General features: G+C 39.5%; 1 protein-coding gene across 3 annotated transcripts in view; it reads left to right on the forward strand.

Annotated features, from left to right (window-relative positions):
* RDX (radixin) overlaps nucleotides 1-17,217 on the forward strand; it is a 94,480-nt gene that overhangs the window by 65,668 nt on the left and 11,595 nt on the right. For all 3 annotated transcript variants that reach the window (XM_063430044.1, XM_063430062.1, XM_063430054.1), the window contains 6 exons: nucleotides 151-246; nucleotides 1,643-1,917; nucleotides 8,281-8,364; nucleotides 9,469-9,615; nucleotides 12,440-12,536; nucleotides 14,968-15,131. In XM_063430044.1, coding sequence (XP_063286114.1) covers nucleotides 151-246; nucleotides 1,643-1,917; nucleotides 8,281-8,364; nucleotides 9,469-9,615; nucleotides 12,440-12,536; nucleotides 14,968-15,131 — 863 coding nt within the window. The remainder of the gene's footprint in view (nucleotides 1-150; nucleotides 247-1,642; nucleotides 1,918-8,280; nucleotides 8,365-9,468; nucleotides 9,616-12,439; nucleotides 12,537-14,967; nucleotides 15,132-17,217) is intronic.

The raw sequence follows: 17,217 nt of genomic DNA on the forward strand, positions 1-17,217 counted from the left end.
GCTTAGTTGTTTGTTTGTTTTTTCTCTCTTTTAAAACCGCTGTATTCTGTGCATGCTTTATTATTAATTCATGTTCAGAAATAATAAATAAATATCTTAGTGTAGGTCGTTTAAATACCCATTTGATTTTCTCTCCTTTTTTATATTTAGGTGGTGAAAACAGTCGGCCTCCGTGAAGTGTGGTTCTTTGGCCTTCAGTATGTGGACAGCAAGGGTTACTCCACATGGCTAAAGCTGAACAAAAAGGTATTGTGTTTGTCCTTTTTGTTCTTATTATCTTTTCACTTTGTCCTTCTCATGTGTTCTTTTGGTTTTTATTTATGGGTTGTTTTCATTGCTTGTTTCGTTTTTAAGTTGAATGCCTTTATTTTTAGATCTGCTTGCTGGTAAGTACATAACACTGGCAGAGCAAGTTTCAAATTCTGTTTTCAGTTCTGGATGGTCTCAAACGAAAGTATATTATTCAAAAATTATGTAAAACTTCTATCTTAAAGCTTAACTATTTTTTTTTTTCGAAATCCTGCATCACAGAGTTCAATATACATAAAACTTACGAAATGTAAGTTATGGTAAAAACCAAAGAAAAAAAGTTACCTGCACTCTCTCCCAAATCCCTATGTATATTTAAAGAAATGGAGGTTATTTAGTTACTTCAATGGCCATTAGAGGGAATGCCCGCCTGCCACGTCAAGGCAAGCCTCTCAGGTGGGTCCTACACTAACCACTCACCTTGCTTCCTTGAGCTTATGGCAAAGATATCTCTAGTCCCATGTGTTCCCTGTTACCCCTTAATAGGGAACACAACAGAACAGAACCGTGTCAGTAACAGCCAGGGGATGTGTTTCTAGGACTGCATAAGCAGAAACAAGTGATCTAACTCTTAAATGGCAGAGAATTGAGCAGTGAAACTGCAGAGGCATGATCTATACACCAAAACTACTTCATTTAGCTAAAGTTGTTTTGATGTCTATAGTGTCCCTTTAAACAAAAATGTTATGTAATTGGAGGCTGTAGCACTTCCACTATGTGGATAGGAATGGAAATACCACAGAAACACGTATTCGTGTAGAGCATCTTCATGGTCTCATAATGCTGTTGACTCAATCATAGATAAAGCTGTGCAAAGGTTATATGATGAAGGTATGCAGATGGCTATTTCCTATCCATAGATTTACATCATAAACGCATGCTGAGTGTATAGCGCTGTAAGCTGGGAACTACTCAATAGATTAAAATAATTTTATGCATTTACAATACATTTGCCTGTGATGCACATTGCTCTAATTCCAATATACCAGCATGGAACATCCTGCATATTAATCTTTGTTGGCTCATTGTAACACTGCTTATTTAGTGAATCATTTTATGACGAAGTGGATGAGGGGTAGGCAACCTTTGGCACTCCAGATGTCATGGACTACATTTTCCACAATACTAGTTCAGCCGTGTTGCTGGCAACAGCATCAAGAGAGATGTACTCCACAACATATTGAGTTCCGAAAGTTACCTACCCCTGACGTAGACTGTTATAGTTTGTTATATGGTTGATTTGACTCGCAGTGTGTTATCAAAACTGCTCCTTTTTTAAAAATGTGGTAAAGGACTAAAACAGGACACAAACTTGTACCTCTGATTTCATTAGGTAACCCATCAAGATGTTCGAAAAGAAAACCCTCTTCAGTTTAAATTCCGAGCCAAGTTTTTCCCCGAGGATGTCTCGGAAGAGTTAATTCAGGACATCACCCAGAGACTTTTCTTTCTGCAAGTTAAAGAAGCTATATTAAATGATGAAATTTACTGTCCCCCGGAGACAGCTGTCCTACTGGCCTCCTATGCTGTTCAAGCCAAATATGGAGATTACACCAAGGAAGTCCACAAGCCAGGATACCTGGCCAATGACCGGCTACTTCCCCAGCGGTAAGTGTGCACACGTAACAAGAGATAACGGTGTTAAAATGTACTAATACCTCTTTCTGTTTCCATTCTTAGTGATGAATGATATGAAACCACATTTTTCTTCTTGTTGATTGATTTCAGTGTCTAAGGAGAATGGAAACCAAATTAAATGCTTGTCCTCCTTAAGTGAAATAAATAAAGGCTTTTTTTTTCTTTTTCTTCAGTCATTTTCACACAGTAGCTTGCGGTAACTAGTACAAGTTTTAAAGCATGCTTTACCTTCATAAATGTGTCAGAAACAGACTCTGTCCTATATATCTTTTTTCTTATTATTGATCTGTTTTCTGAACCATGTTTATGGTACAGAGCTGACAAAATATGCACATTTACCAGACTTTATTGTGGAATATTTTAACCTCCCTAATTTACTAGTCCTAAGTATTGTTTTACTTGGTGTTAGTAAAGTTGGCTGAAAGACCAATTTTGATCTCTCAGTTTTTTAGTAGATGCAAGATGCAGCCCGGGTTATAATTTCATTTTTCCGAGTGAAATTCCGAACCGAAAATAAAGAACGAATTTCATCCAAACACGAATGAACAAACTGTCGAAACTAAACATTTAAAGTGATAGTGCTTTGATGTGTATACTCACAATGCATATTATATATCTGCTCTAGAAAATTAGCAGGTCACATGAGTCTCAATTTTCAGCTGCTTTAGGAGAACTATTTAGAGGAAAGTGTAATATGTACAGTACTTCTCTTTGAGGACCTTTACACTTAGTGCTGTGTTCTTCATATACAGAGTATCCAGAAAACTGTACTCTTTGGGGGTGAATACTTATCATGGTGCTTGAACTAGGTTATTGATCTTTAGTATTAACGTAAATATTAAAATACAGGAAATGTGTTTCAGCCCTTGTGGGCCTTTTTTTTCCAATTTATAGGAGTGTGTGCATGTTAATTTACAGCATAAACATGAGCTATTTAAACTAAATCGCTTTTTATCTACTTAGACATTATGTAACACTAAATGTAGCTGAACTATTGCAATAGTTAGTGCAGTGTAGCATCGTATGTGAAGTACTATCACAGTAGGTCTGCACAGTTTCCATACATAGAAAATATGTATGGCTATTTGCTCCAGTTGAAGCTCACAGCAGATGCAAACAGTGATTACTGAGCCAACAACCTCTTTTGGCCGTAAAGCTGAAGTCAAGGGTTGATGCTGTCGACTTGTACTGCCAGCTTACCAGCTGTGATATGTTGGAAAATAGTTCTGTATCTTCAAAAGTACATGGCATTTATTTAGAATTTCTAAAGCGGCACTATCACCGTCTGGGAACTTTGCAGAATTTGCATTGTGGGTCCGGTTGCCAGAGGAGGGGGTGGTGGGTGGGAATTGTCCTTTGCGGGTGCCGCAATCCGCTTTCAGCAGGATCTCTTCAACAAGCGCCAGGTGCCAACATCACTGCTGTACTCTCGTGCATGCGCCTGAGCACAGCTTTGAGATGTATGGAGAATCCAGCAAGACCACGGAATCCTCCGTAGGTCAATGGTGGCAGTTTGGGGGGATTGACACTTCTAGTTGGCAGTAGTTCTGCCCAGTGTCTAAGAAAATCAGGCTTCTCTGTCTTGTGTTTTTAGAAATAGCTGAAAAAAGAAAGACCGACTTGGAAAGAGTGATTGGAAAAAGGTAAGTACGGCGTGTTACAGTGCCACATTAACACACTTAAAAAAAAAAAAAACAACAATGTAAGTAAAACAAGTATTTATTTTAATCTAATAAATGCATTGAATTTCTGCATGCCATGGCTATATTTTCACTCGCCAATGGCTGATGCCAAGAAGAAATTGTGATCCCTGATCTTATTATAAAAATATATATATATATATATTTATTACAGAAAAAGAGAGATAATATTTGCACTCTACATACATACATACATACATGTCTGCCATAAAGAGATTAGATTTTTTTAAAGGGCACCATCTTAATTTATCATTGAATACATGTAATATATAAAACTCTTGTGTTTTGTATTATTTTGTAATGCAACTATTTTCATTGCATCTCCTGTTATATCTTTGCTCCGTGGAAGAGATTTTAGTCCTTTTTTATAAGGAATACTAAGATTGTTAAATTGCTAGATCTAGGTTAAAAAGAAAAATTTAGTTTTGGCCTCTATCCTGCAAATGTTTGCTTCTTTTGCAGAGGAATAGTGTGAAAGTTTAATAGGAGGTTTTTTTTTGTTTGTTTGTTTTTCACCTGTCTCACTTTTGAGAATGATGGATAGTTTTATGTTTTTTTGTTTGCGTTCAAATCTCCAGTACTTAGTGTGGTGTTTAATTACCGTGACAGGGAAAAGATGCCAAAATGCATAAGAATTGCAGATCATATGACCATGTTTATAGCACATTGCTGACAAGTGAATTTTATTTCCCTGTATAGTGTATTGTTGCAGGACGAGAAATGTGCTATTAGTTTGTATGTTTTGTTTGATGTCTGAAACTATCACCCACACATAATCCTTTAAGGACGGAGGCGATTATCCAAGTTCTGAACAAAAACAAAACCTTAAATGTGAGCTTTGTGTTTGTTCCACTGTAATTTAATGTTTTTTCTTTAAGTGAACCCCTTACATATTATATATTGTTTTAATTAAAGGACACAAATTACTTTTAATACCCTATGTGTACACTGAACACAACAAATGTGAATAAAATGTTAAAATAAAATAGGGAAAAGAATGGAAAAACAACTTTTTTTTTTTCCCCCACATTTTGCTCATAATCATTTTTTACATATCCAGTGCTACTAGAGAAGAAATGGGACTAGTATAGATTCCTCTATCAGTCGTGATTGTTAAATACCTCATATGTCTAGGATCAAAATAATTTTTGGTACTTAATATGAACCCTTTACCAACCCCCTACTTAACGCTAACCGTATGCTTAAAGGACCACGATAGGCAGCCAGACCACTTCAGCTAAATGAAGTGGTCTGGGTGCCAGGTCCCTCTAGTTTTAACCCTGCAGCTGAAAACATAGCAGTTTCTCTGAAGCAGTTTACACTGAGGGTTAATCCAGCATCTAGTGGCTCTCTCCCTGACAGCCGCTAGAGGCGCTTCCGCACTTCTCACTGTGAAAATCAGTGAGAAGATGCTTGACGTCCATAGAAAAGCATTGAGTAATGGGCTGTTTGAATGCAGCTTTCCTATGGGCTGTTTGAATGCACGCAGGGCTCTTGCCGCGTAGGATCTGACGTCGGCAGGGGGTGGAGAGTTTCTCAGCACAGAGGGAGCCCAGCGCTGGAGAAAGGTAAGTGGCTGAAGGGGTTTTAACCCTAATTACTCTATAATGCCAGAAAAACAAGTTTGTTTTCCTGGCACTATAGTTCTCATTTAACCTTAACCCTACACCATGCATGTCAAACCGATGGCCCACGATGAATATCTTTTGCGGCCCGCCTGCACTGGGGCCGCTTTGTGCTGTGGCAGCGACCAGCCGCAAGACAGGAAAGATATTTCATATCTTATTCTTGTCTTCCCTACCACGGCAGATCGCAGCTTGCAGTGCCAGAGGAGCATCTGGCCTGCTTTAGCAGAGAAGAGCAGGGCTGTAACTGTCTTAAGGTAGGAGAAGAGGGGTTTGAGTGGAGATGGGGCAGTGTATTAGATTATGGGGCAGTGTATTAGATTGGGTGGAGAGGGCAGTGTGTTATAGCAGAGGGAGGGTTGGGCAGTGTATTGGATTTATGGGCAGTGTATTGGATTTATGGGCAGTGTATTGGAGTGGGGGAGGGTGGCAGTGTGTTAAACTGGGGGGGGAGGAAGGGCAGTGTTTTTAATTAGAGTGGAGGAGGGGCAGTGTATTATAGTGGAGTCAAGGTGGGGCAGTGTATTGGGTTTGGGGGCAATGTATTGGATTTGTGGACAGTGTATTAGAATGGGGGGAGGGACAGTGTTTTAGATTGGGTCTGCATGGAGGCGCTGAACGCTCCCCATGGAGATGCTGATTGGCTGCACAGATTTTTGCCACATGCACAATAGCCTCCCAATAGCAATTGATCTCAGCCAAAGTGAAGAACACACTCCTAGGACTTCACAATCAACAAGATAACTTCATTTGGTTTTTTACAGCTGTGCAACAGCATACAATCACCAGTTCAGTCCCATTGCCAAACATTTCTTAATATGTCAAGGTAGTTGAACTTAAACATTGGTTATATGCACATGCACGTCTCCTTAAAATAAATTAGCTCCTTTGTTTACTTTGAAGCCCTACAAGCGTCCAGTGTCAGTTAGGTTTATTTAGAAAAGTACAATATAAAAAAATATTTTTGTTTTTTTTTCCAAGGCCCACGTAAACTTAAACCTTGTGTATTTGGCCTGTGTTAGCCTTAGAGTTAGACATGCGTGCCCTACACAATCCCTAACCTTAAAACCGCATTAACCCAAACCGAGCATTACCTCTTACCCCTAAATCTAACTTTACCTCAACCTCACCACTAACCCTAACCCTAAGGACACCCTCTGCTCATATCCATTCTGACATCAAAATCTGTGTTTCTTAGTTACAGTGAGAGTAGTGTGTGACTGCCATCTACTGGCTGTTTTCATAATTACATTGTGTAATTATGAATGGATCCTGCTTCTAAGCTGATTACACTGTGATCGGTGCTGGGTAGCTTGCAAAAACCAGCACTGATAAGTCTGCTTGGGGACAGGCAGGGAGACCCTGCCATGGTATATGTAGAACTTGGGGTGTATCAATGCACCCTAGAGCTCTATGCAAAGCTGACATCATTGATTATGGGACCAATAAAAACTACACCAGCTGACAGAGGGATGCCCCAGGTATCCATTGATACCTGGGTTTCCTGGTGTAAGCAGTGATTTAACTCTGCTCACACCACAGTCTATTTCTAGACAGGGAAATGCCCTTTTAAAGAGCTGCTTGCATTGCTGACTTTCAGCGCTGAATGCAGCTTATCGGTCAGTCAGGAGCAACTAAAAATATTCCTAGCTGACAGCGGGGATCTCCAGGTATCCATTGTCATCAAAGTGATTAAAGAAACCATAATTACGGTACTTGTTAAAATGAATCGTACTATAGCTTCTTGTTTTTTATGTGTTGCATACACATAGATAGATAACTCCTTTTCAGTGTATCTCTTGGTTTACCTATTCAACCAAAGACTACAGAGGTAATGCACGTCCACAAATCTTGATGTCATTCACATGCGCTGCGGATTTCCAAAGCGTACACTGAGCTGCACTGAGCCAATCAAACTGCTTCTGTAATTACCGTAAAGGATACTGCACTCTCCTGGATCCCAGGCCTGAGATTAGTCAATCCTCACAATGTAATTTGCATAAAACAAATGATGGTCCAGGCACTCAAGCTAAATCCAGTGAGCATGTTTATTGGAACAAATGAAAAGCAACGTTTCGACCCACAGGTTTCCGCTTGTCAAGGGCCCTGTTGTTGGCCGAAACGTTGCTTTTCATCTGTTCCAATAATCTGCTCACTGGATTTACCTACAGTGCCTGGACCATCATTTGTTTTATGCAAATTCGACCTGCTTATGGCATTGCAAACATAGTTTTCTCCTGAGCTGTAAAGGCTTAGAGATGGATGCCCTAACAGAGCCGATGTTAAGCCAAAAAATCCACTGAAAATAGGTATTTACATATTTGTATGAATTACAAAATAATACACTCAGATGCTACGTTACATGTTAGCTCTTATTTTCAATGATTATAAAAGTATAGTCTTCCCTAAGAGCAAAGCTCTCTGAAGCATGTCCTTCCACTTTAAATGGGTAGGAAACACTGGGGGGTGGCATGACCTGTTCAGTGGATCACTCAGGAGAACCTGGTAAAAGCTGCACCCATTTCCACTGGTGAAGGCATCGAAGCTTGATCTAACAGACTTTGATACATGTTAAAAAAAAAAAAAAAAAAAAGAAATTACTCAAGTACAGGCTTTAATAAGGAGAAATAATAGTAATATACAGAATTATGAGGTACTGTTGTTGCAGAAAGGTGTGTCTTAAAAGAGAACAAAGTCTGTATTGTACAGATCAAATGTCCAAATTACAAAAAAAATAAAAAAAATACTTTCTGATTACGGTGAATTGAAATGTTAATACAGAGGCCTTTCACGCCTCCTGCAACAAAACAATCACTGGGTTTATCTATGCACAGAGAATATTGCAGATGTAGAAAATTACAGCGTTACGGTGGAGCTGAACTTTAGACATAGCCTCGTCTCATATATATATATATATATATATATATATTTTTTTTTTTTTATTGTTATAAGGATGTACATTCATTCACCATTTTAGTTAATATATTTCTTATGTTGTGTTTTTTTAGTGTTCTGGAACAACATAAACTGACAAAGGAACAATGGGAAGAGCGAATACAGACCTGGCATGAAGAACACAGGAGCATGTTGAGGTACAGATACTGTTGGGGGAGGTTTTTACCTACCCTGCAAAGTGAGACCATTTTTGCAGATGTGGGAAGATGGATCTATAAAATTGTTATTGGCTGTTTAGAAACTGAGCTGACTTCTTTAGGGGAAATCTAAGAACCATAACCACTACACTTTACTATTTTGTTATTATTGACAAAATAATGGTGCTCTCGAGACGCCTACAGCATGACCCTCTCTATTGCAGCTTGGCTGGCGGACAGTTGATTTTCTGCACCCAATTTTTGCCAGCATTCGTGGTCTGAGAACTATGTTGGTGGGTTTGCTCTCAGGCCATCATTTTTCCACAAAGTTGGACAAGCCAATGTGGAAGACCAGCGCTAGGCAAATAGCAGCAGGGTGGGGAAAGGGGCAGGAGGGCCATTGTTTTTTTGCCAAAACTCCTAACCCTTTTACATAGACTAAACTGTATGGTCCTGGAGTGCTCCTTTAACCACAGTTTTCTGTATTTTATTACGTATATATTAGCTGTGCTGAGGTGTAAGCAGAAAACCGTTTGGAACATCTTCTTGGAAAAGGATGACCTTATTCCCTTCTAAAAGCAGATTTGCATCAGTATGTTTCTCCATTATTATACAAATCTGTTAGACATCAAAATGTGATTTTGCAAGGTCCTTTTCTTTTGAAGTAAGATGAGGACTAGCGTGCTCCCAACCTATCCATCCAAACCAAATTTATATTGATTTTATTGTTCTGTGACTCTTGTGAATCTTTGATAGCCTTGATGTAGGAAAATCATGTTAGTTGTAGTTTTGAAACATCTGGGATCGGCCTGCCTTGTGTCCACTACAGCTGTACATTTGGTCACATTTATTTATTTATTTATGTGCAAAAAACAGTAAAAAAGAAAATTGAGGAAAACAACTGCATCAAAAGGGTAAACAAAAATTCAAATGTAAACTGTCGTAATTTTATTTTATAGTTTGTTTTTTATAGTGGTGAATTCAATTTTGAAAGCAATAGCTTGTGCTCAAATTGCATTTAGTAAATTGAACAACAGAAACACTATAGTTATACAACAGTTCTTTTCATACAAATAATTGCCTATCTTTTTTATGGCTTCACAGGGAAGATTCTATGATGGAATATTTGAAAATTGCTCAGGATCTGGAGATGTACGGTGTCAACTATTTTGAAATAAAGAACAAAAAGGGAACAGAGCTTTGGCTTGGAGTTGATGCATTAGGTCTGAATATTTATGAGCATGATGACAAGTAAGTTTTAGAACCTCATTCTCCTTTATGCGTAGCCATTTGGATGTGGTCCCACAAAGAGTCTGCATTATGTCTTAAAGTTGTTTTATTGGATCAGCATATATAATATTTTGATGTTGCCAGTTTTAACCATTAGTTTGAATTTGTAACTAATGTAACATATTTGCATATTAAATAATCTACGCTTCTGACTCCAAGTGGTGTTCTCAACTGAGTAATGTCTGAAATGTGCACAGGTTTAGCTTTCATTTTTATTTCCCTGTGAATTAATCTCCTTAATGTTATGTAACTGTTCTCGTTGTATCATGAATCATTTAAGGGACATTACAGGCAACACATCTAACATTTATTAATTGTGAAGCTTCTAGCGTGCATATATAGCTTTCATTTTTGTATACGTTTTTTTATTTATTTTTTTGGGACGGGTATCTTTTTCTGAAAATATTCCTCCTTGCTATTATCTATATGTGCTGACACAGCTACAACAATCATATTTGTCTGTTCCTGCTGCCTAACCGGCATTGTTTCTCCAATTACAATATTGTACGTGTCATTAAGAAGCACATCAAAACTTTCTCACTGCTGCAGTTCAGCTAAACGTTTTCATAAGTGGAACACTGACTAACTACACGTCCCTGAAACCTCAGTTCTGAGTGGAAATCGGGCTTTGAGTATAAAGGTTTGAAATCTGCATGTCAACTCTTCCCTGTACTGTGCAGACAAACAAGTAGTTTGGGATTGACAGATTTGTAGGTGAGAAGAACACATCACTACGTCAAGTTATACACATCTTTATTGATTTATTTATTTTGTGCAGGCCAGCTATTTAAATAGAGCAAGGAACACTGTATTCTAATAAAGAAATATGTACTTAGACCTCAGAAAGGTGCAGACAAGTCTAGATCCTATGCAAAAATGCACCCAAACTATGTATCAAAATAAAGCTGTAACAAATCATTTCAACAAAAAGCAAGACAAAGCAGCAGAATATGTTCAAAGTATATAAACCGTACTGATCAAATAAAAATAAGAAATCTTAGAGTTTAAAGTCTGCATGATATCAAAGTTCTGAAGCCTTGATTTCATTGTGCAACCATGCTATGATCTAAAACACAAGATCAAAGATCATAAACTTTAACCCCTTAAGGACACATGACATGTGTGACATGTCATGATTCCCTTTTATTCCAGAAGTTTGGTGCTTAAGGGGTTAAATACTGGTAATGGAAGAGGTAAGAAAAGTGCACCTCTAGATCACCCTCCAAATTAATGGGACATGCCATGCCACAAACTACTTATGAAACGTACTTTTGAAAGAGCATGACATTTCAATATTGCGTAATATTGCGTTAGTAAATTTGCTTCCAAATGTATAGAATGAGAGAATAACTAACTTATTTAAAAATAGATTCTATGTCAACGACTTGACTGACCAGGGAGATCAGAAAAGACCTTCCACAGGCGCTCTCCCCACAGGTGGTCCTTCCCAATCCCAATCTCTCTGTTCAGATGCTGGAAACCAAGCCAGCGAGTTTGCCCTGCTTGGGGATACGTCCCTAGGCAGGGAAAATCACATAAAGCAGTCAGAGCTGAGGACGCACAGCAGGGTAGATGTTATGAAGATTAACACCCACAAAGCTCTGGAGAGGGTGTTGCTGAAATAAGAGGTGAGCCAAGTTTATCTCACTATTTTTCATTGAAAACATCATGTATCTTTGGGATATATGATGTATTCGGTATATATGGGGGCGATTTAAGGTAAGTAAATTTTTTATTTCTTAAAGCAACACTGTCAACGTCAGGGGAGTAAGCATAATATTCAAAGTCACCCACTACCCCCCTCAACTGTGATTTTGCCGCTGGGAGTCCGGTGGCCGGGGAATGGTGGGCAGGTAAAGATAAGTTTGCTTACCTGAACCTGCCTCGTGGTCGTTGCCTTTTCTTCTAGCTGATCCTCTTCTGTTTTTGGCTCTTCAGCTGTACTCTAGCTCATGCATCATTGATGACGGCTCGGAGGATTGTCAATTCTTGATGGTGGTAGGTCTGCCCAGTGTAAAGAAGTGTCAGGTATAGAAAAAATATTGTGAAAAAGGGAGCCCCTATTTTTGTCTCTGTAAATCTTTTGACTGGGTTGGAATTTATGTGGAATTCCAAAACAGTTAATATGAGTATTGCATAAAAATTCTGTCTTTATGAAACACAAATTTTGCGGAAGGGGTGGGTTTAAGAGTGCCGCTCTAATAGGTTCACTTTAATTGTATTAGCACAATCTCAATACAAAAGAGATGCCCCCCAACAAAGGCATGCACCGGATCTTTATACAATATATCCTGCAGGAACAATGCACGATTGTTCCACTAATGTGTTATGTCTGTATACATTTGTTTTTGTATTCTCATATGAAAGAATGTAAAAATCATTATGGTTTGTGTGTTTTTTGTCTTTTTTTTTTTTTTGTGGCATTTTCGGTAAATGAGAAACAGATTTGAACAGTCACAGCAAAGCATGTATTTTTCTGTTCTGTTTACATATATACATACCCTTGTGATGGGGAATTACACTTCTTCAAAGCTATTCTCTGTTGGAATAAAATGGCTTAAATTACAAGTTTCCGTGATTTAAGCCTTTCATTTTATGCTGCTGGTTTCTAAATGAATGCCTTCAGTGTCTACTTGACGTCTGTATTTAAATGTCTCTTAAGCTGTTATTGTAGAAACTTGTTGGTTAAGGAACAGTCAAATTTAATAGCCCTGCTATTTCATTGGCAGCCGCACACATGCAACGCTACCTTAATGTAAATGTGTTTTTCTCTTTCCTTGTCAAGGTTAACACCTAAAATTGGCTTCCCTTGGAGTGAAATCAGGAACATTTCCTTTAATGACAAAAAGTTTGTTATAAAACCAATCGACAAAAAGGCTCCGGTAAGATGGAATTTCATTCTAGATTAACTTTGGTTGTTTGTTGTTTTTACACCAGTTCACTCACAGCAATATATGAACATATCCCTTTGCATTAAAAATCAAGTATAACTCGGAACAATGGCAGAACTTGAGTAGAGAGGGTCCTGGTGCAAGAATTGTTTTTAGACCCCCCCCCATTGCAGGATGGAAAAAAAGGTAGATCTACATCTGCCAAACAACTTATACAATGCTTTGCCAGCTAGGGGTCTTCCATTTGCCCACCCTTGGAGGGTTGTACCTAGCACTGAGAAGGGTTTGTATGTTTGAATGTAAGCAAGTTTGTATATGGTGTATTTGTGTGGTTTTTATGTACTGTTACCATGAAAGCAGTGGTTTACTTGTGTGTCGTGTTTGCCTTAAAATGTAGGTGTGTCTATATGTAGTGTTGATGTTTGAATGCAGGGGTGCATTTGTGTGTAGTGTTGGAGTTTGAATGCTGAAATGTATGCATGTATACATATAAACTGCCACACATATACAAGCACACTCTGAAACATCTGGATATACAGATACGCTGACACACATATACACATGTACAGACCTGCAGTTACACAGACATGCATACAGATAAACAGACACACACACTGACACTCTTGCAAAAATAGACGCACGATTACACATTTGCAGATACACACACACAATTACACACCGATATACAGACAGATATACACATACAGACACACACAGATTACACGTTACACAGATAACACTGAATCAAACATTTAGATAACACGTACACAAATAACACAGACACACACACAGACGAATACCAAAAGGCACAAATATATAACTCACATTACATATTTTTAGCCACCCCCTGCTTACATACTTTTTTGGTGTATTAGGGTGGCATCACTGGGGTCCAGTGGCATCTGTCTGAGTCCCCAACTCCTCTCTCTGGTCCAACCATCTATGTCCAGCGCAGCTCATTGGTAAGCTCGGAGGAAGTAACTTGTACTCACTTCCTCCTAGCACTGCAGCACAACAGAGAGCAGGGGCCTGGTCGTGCTGTTAAAGGTCCGCGGCGCCTGACCAGGCCCCCTAATCAAAGATTGCCATTGAGTGGCCCTAAGTCCTGTAGTTCCACCACTGACTAGAAAGTTGTGTAAGCCAGATCACAAGCAGTTTACCTATTTAGCCATCCAGCTACTGTGTATGTTAAAGCTTTAGGTAGGGAATTATACATGCCCTGCATAGCTGAATACATTGTGTGTGTAAATGGGGTACATTGGCAATGTGGCAGGTTTATAGTATATGATTTATACTAAACCCCCATTTTTTGCCTAGGTTAGGTGTTTTTAAAGGACCACTATAGGCAACCAGACCACTTCAGCTCAATGAAGTAGTCTGGGTGCCAGGTCCATCAAGGATTAACCCTGCCTGCTGTAAACATAGCAGTTTTAGAGAAACTGCTATGTTTACATATGGGTTAATCCAGTCTCTAGTGGCTGTCTCATTGACAGCCGCTAACGCGCTTCTCACTGTGATTTTCACAGTGAGAAGACGCCAGTGTCCATAGGAAAGCATTGAGAATGCTTTCCTATGGACTGGCTGAATGTTCGTGCGGCTCTTGCCGGGCATGCGCATTCAGCCAATGATGTCGGAAGGAGGAGGAGGGTCCCCAGCGTCGAGGGAGCCCAGCGCTGGAGAAAGGTGAGTGTTTAACCCCCTTCGTCCCCCTTCAAGTTTGTTTTCTGGCACTATAGTGGTCCTTTAAATAAAATTTTTACTTTTTATGAGCTTTGAAATTGCTGTTTAGTAAATTAGTGAGTATGTTGGATCTTGTAAGGTGTGTATTTGTTTGTGTTTATATACTGTATGTATGGTTTTTTTTTTTGTGTGTAATCCTGCACATAAAAATGCTTATAATATATAGTTTGGCAACTCTGGCCATTCCTCTCTATTTTTATTTTAAACATAAGGAACTTATATACAAGTTATGTGCAGTGTTTTTATAATTATAACTGTGGTTTCACTTACCCTATGCCTCCACCTAATGCCACGCGTTTAGGAAGTTAAGAATGTGCCCATTAAGTTGTGCCCTGGTACTAGCATCTCAATATATATAAATATCCAAAGCCTCCATGGGAAGAGCAAGTTGTAATAAACTAGGTTAACTTGAGAGAACATTTCCTTGTATCAGGGACCTCAAAATATAGGGCTCTACGCTCTAACCGTGAGTTAGCAACTGATCTTTTAAAGCAAAATATTTGTGAAAATAACAGAACATTTTCTAATGAGCAGGCCACTTCATGTTGGCACAGCAGTGGTTCGATTTAATGAAGTTCATGTTTGTGCCTCTGTTGTTGTTGAAGGATTTTGAAGCGGAGAATCAGACTATTGATCTTTTTATTTATTTGCAAAGTATGCTAATTGTTTCCCTCCTCATTAGGACTTTGTATTTTACGCACCTCGGTTAAGAATCAATAAGCGCATCCTGGCTCTGTGCATGGGAAATCACGAGCTCTACATGCGGAGGAGGAAGCCGGACACCATTGAAGTTCAGCAGATGAAGGCTCAGGCCAGGGAGGAGAAGCACCAGAAGCAGTTGGAGAGGTACAGTGTCACTTTGTCCCAGCACTTGATACATACATGGGTTTTGATGAAAGTTCCACTCTTTATCTACATCTTGTTATCCTTGCTTTTGTACGACCCGTTTTATGAAGAAGCACCTATCCACTTCAGTTGGGGGTTGTTGGCGTAATATGAGGGGTGGGGGTGGGGATCTGTGAAGTCAGGCCAAATTCTGTAATGTAAAAAAAAAAAAAAAGGAAATGTGTATTAATCTGTACTGTGTCATGGATTCCGTGATTTGACTTGGTCATTGTGCCTGGAGTCTGTATGTGGAGCGTTTCGCTATAAAACTGCATTTACGGAGATTAACCCTTCTGTTTCCAGGGGTATAACTCCACTTATGGCTGCATTACTGGGGCGTCCTCAGCCAGTCTTGAACTAGACTAATGTAAATTCTGTGTCTTTTCCTATGCACAGAATTGCATTTATTGGCTGAGAGCGGACAGCTGAAGCACTAGGTCAACTAATGACAAGCAAATTTAGAGGTCAAACCATTGCAAAAGATCTTTGCCATTACTAGGAAATGCAACTAGACCACTCATTACATCATAACCACTACAGCGGGCTATAGAGGTTATGATGCTTGGAGAAACCCTTTAACCCTTATGTAATCCTAACTACAGTATTAAAAATAGTTGGTGGGACTCTGAGAATTACACAGCAGTCATAGGATTGTAGCATTCTCACTCTTAACACTTTAAGAGTATGCACACTTCCTGATTGTTTTCAGGTATTTAAATACCTGTAAAACATACATACATTATAATGAGGTTATTATGAACTGCTTCACTCCCAACTGCTTATATTATGACAGTACCACCTATGTGTGACAGTGTCGAATCAATGCTTTCCTATGGGGAAAAATCTGACGCTGGAGGTCCTCATGCAGCGCAAGTCCGTTTGGATTCCAGAAGCCCTCTAGTGGCTGTTTTACATTGCAGCACTCTGTGCAAAAGGGACACAGCACCCAGACCACTTCAATGAGCTACAGTGGTCTGGGTGCCTACAGTGTCCCTTTATATGTTCGTTATTATTAGCATTTTATAAAAAAAATTAATGCTAACATTTGTTAGCCCCAAAATATTCTGCATCAGTTCACAAATATACAGTAATTGACAAGCAACATGTCAACAGGTACAAGAGGTGACAAAAGCCCCCCTAGATCCATCTAAGTGTATACCGTGTTTCAGGGCCGCCATCAGGGGGTGACAACCATAACAGTTGTCACGGGCCCGGCGGCCCTGGGGGGCCCGGCCGCCCGGGCCCCACGTGTAGCGCATGCTGATGGGGCCCATCGGGTGGCCCACTCACTTAGGGCCACACCATGGGCCCTGTATCTTCAGGGGCCTGGTTAGCGCTGCGGCCGTGCAATAGCGCGACCGGGCCCCTTTAAAAAAATCCCAACCGCAAAGTACTGCTGGGAGGAAGTGGCCGTCACTTCCTCCCAGCTCCCTCCCCTCCCCTCAGCACCGCGCGGGAGGCAAGAAAGACAGGCCGCAGCCCGCAGGAGCCACGCCGACTCCCATCAGCCACAGCCTTCCACCTGCAAATAAAGGTAAGAAAAATTAGCTGTATTTGTGTATGTATGTCTGTGTGTATGTCAGAATGTCTGTATGTCTGTGTGTATGTCAGAATGTCTGTATGTATGTTAGAATGTCTGTATGTATGTTAGAATGTCTGTATGTATGTTAGAATGTCTGTATGTATGTTAGAATGTCTGTATGTATGTTAGAATGTCTGTGTGTATGTCAGTATGTCTGTGTGTATGTCAGAATGTCTGTACGTATGTCAGAATGTCTGTACGTATGTCAGTATGTCTGTACGTATGTCAGTATGTATGTAAGAATGTCTGTATGTCAGTATGTCTGTACGTATGTCAGTATGTCTGTGTGTATGTCAGAATGTCTGTGTGTATGTTAGTATGTCTGTATGTATGTCACAATGTCTGTGTGTATGTCAGAATGTCTGTGACTGTCTGTGTGTGTATGTCAGTATGTCTATATGTATGTATGCCAGTATGAATTAATGTATGTCTGTGTGTATGTATGTGATGTCGGTGTATGTGTGT

This window comes from Pelobates fuscus, chromosome 1 (genome assembly GCF_036172605.1).
Source record: "Pelobates fuscus isolate aPelFus1 chromosome 1, aPelFus1.pri, whole genome shotgun sequence".
Taxonomy (NCBI): domain Eukaryota; kingdom Metazoa; phylum Chordata; class Amphibia; order Anura; family Pelobatidae; genus Pelobates; species Pelobates fuscus.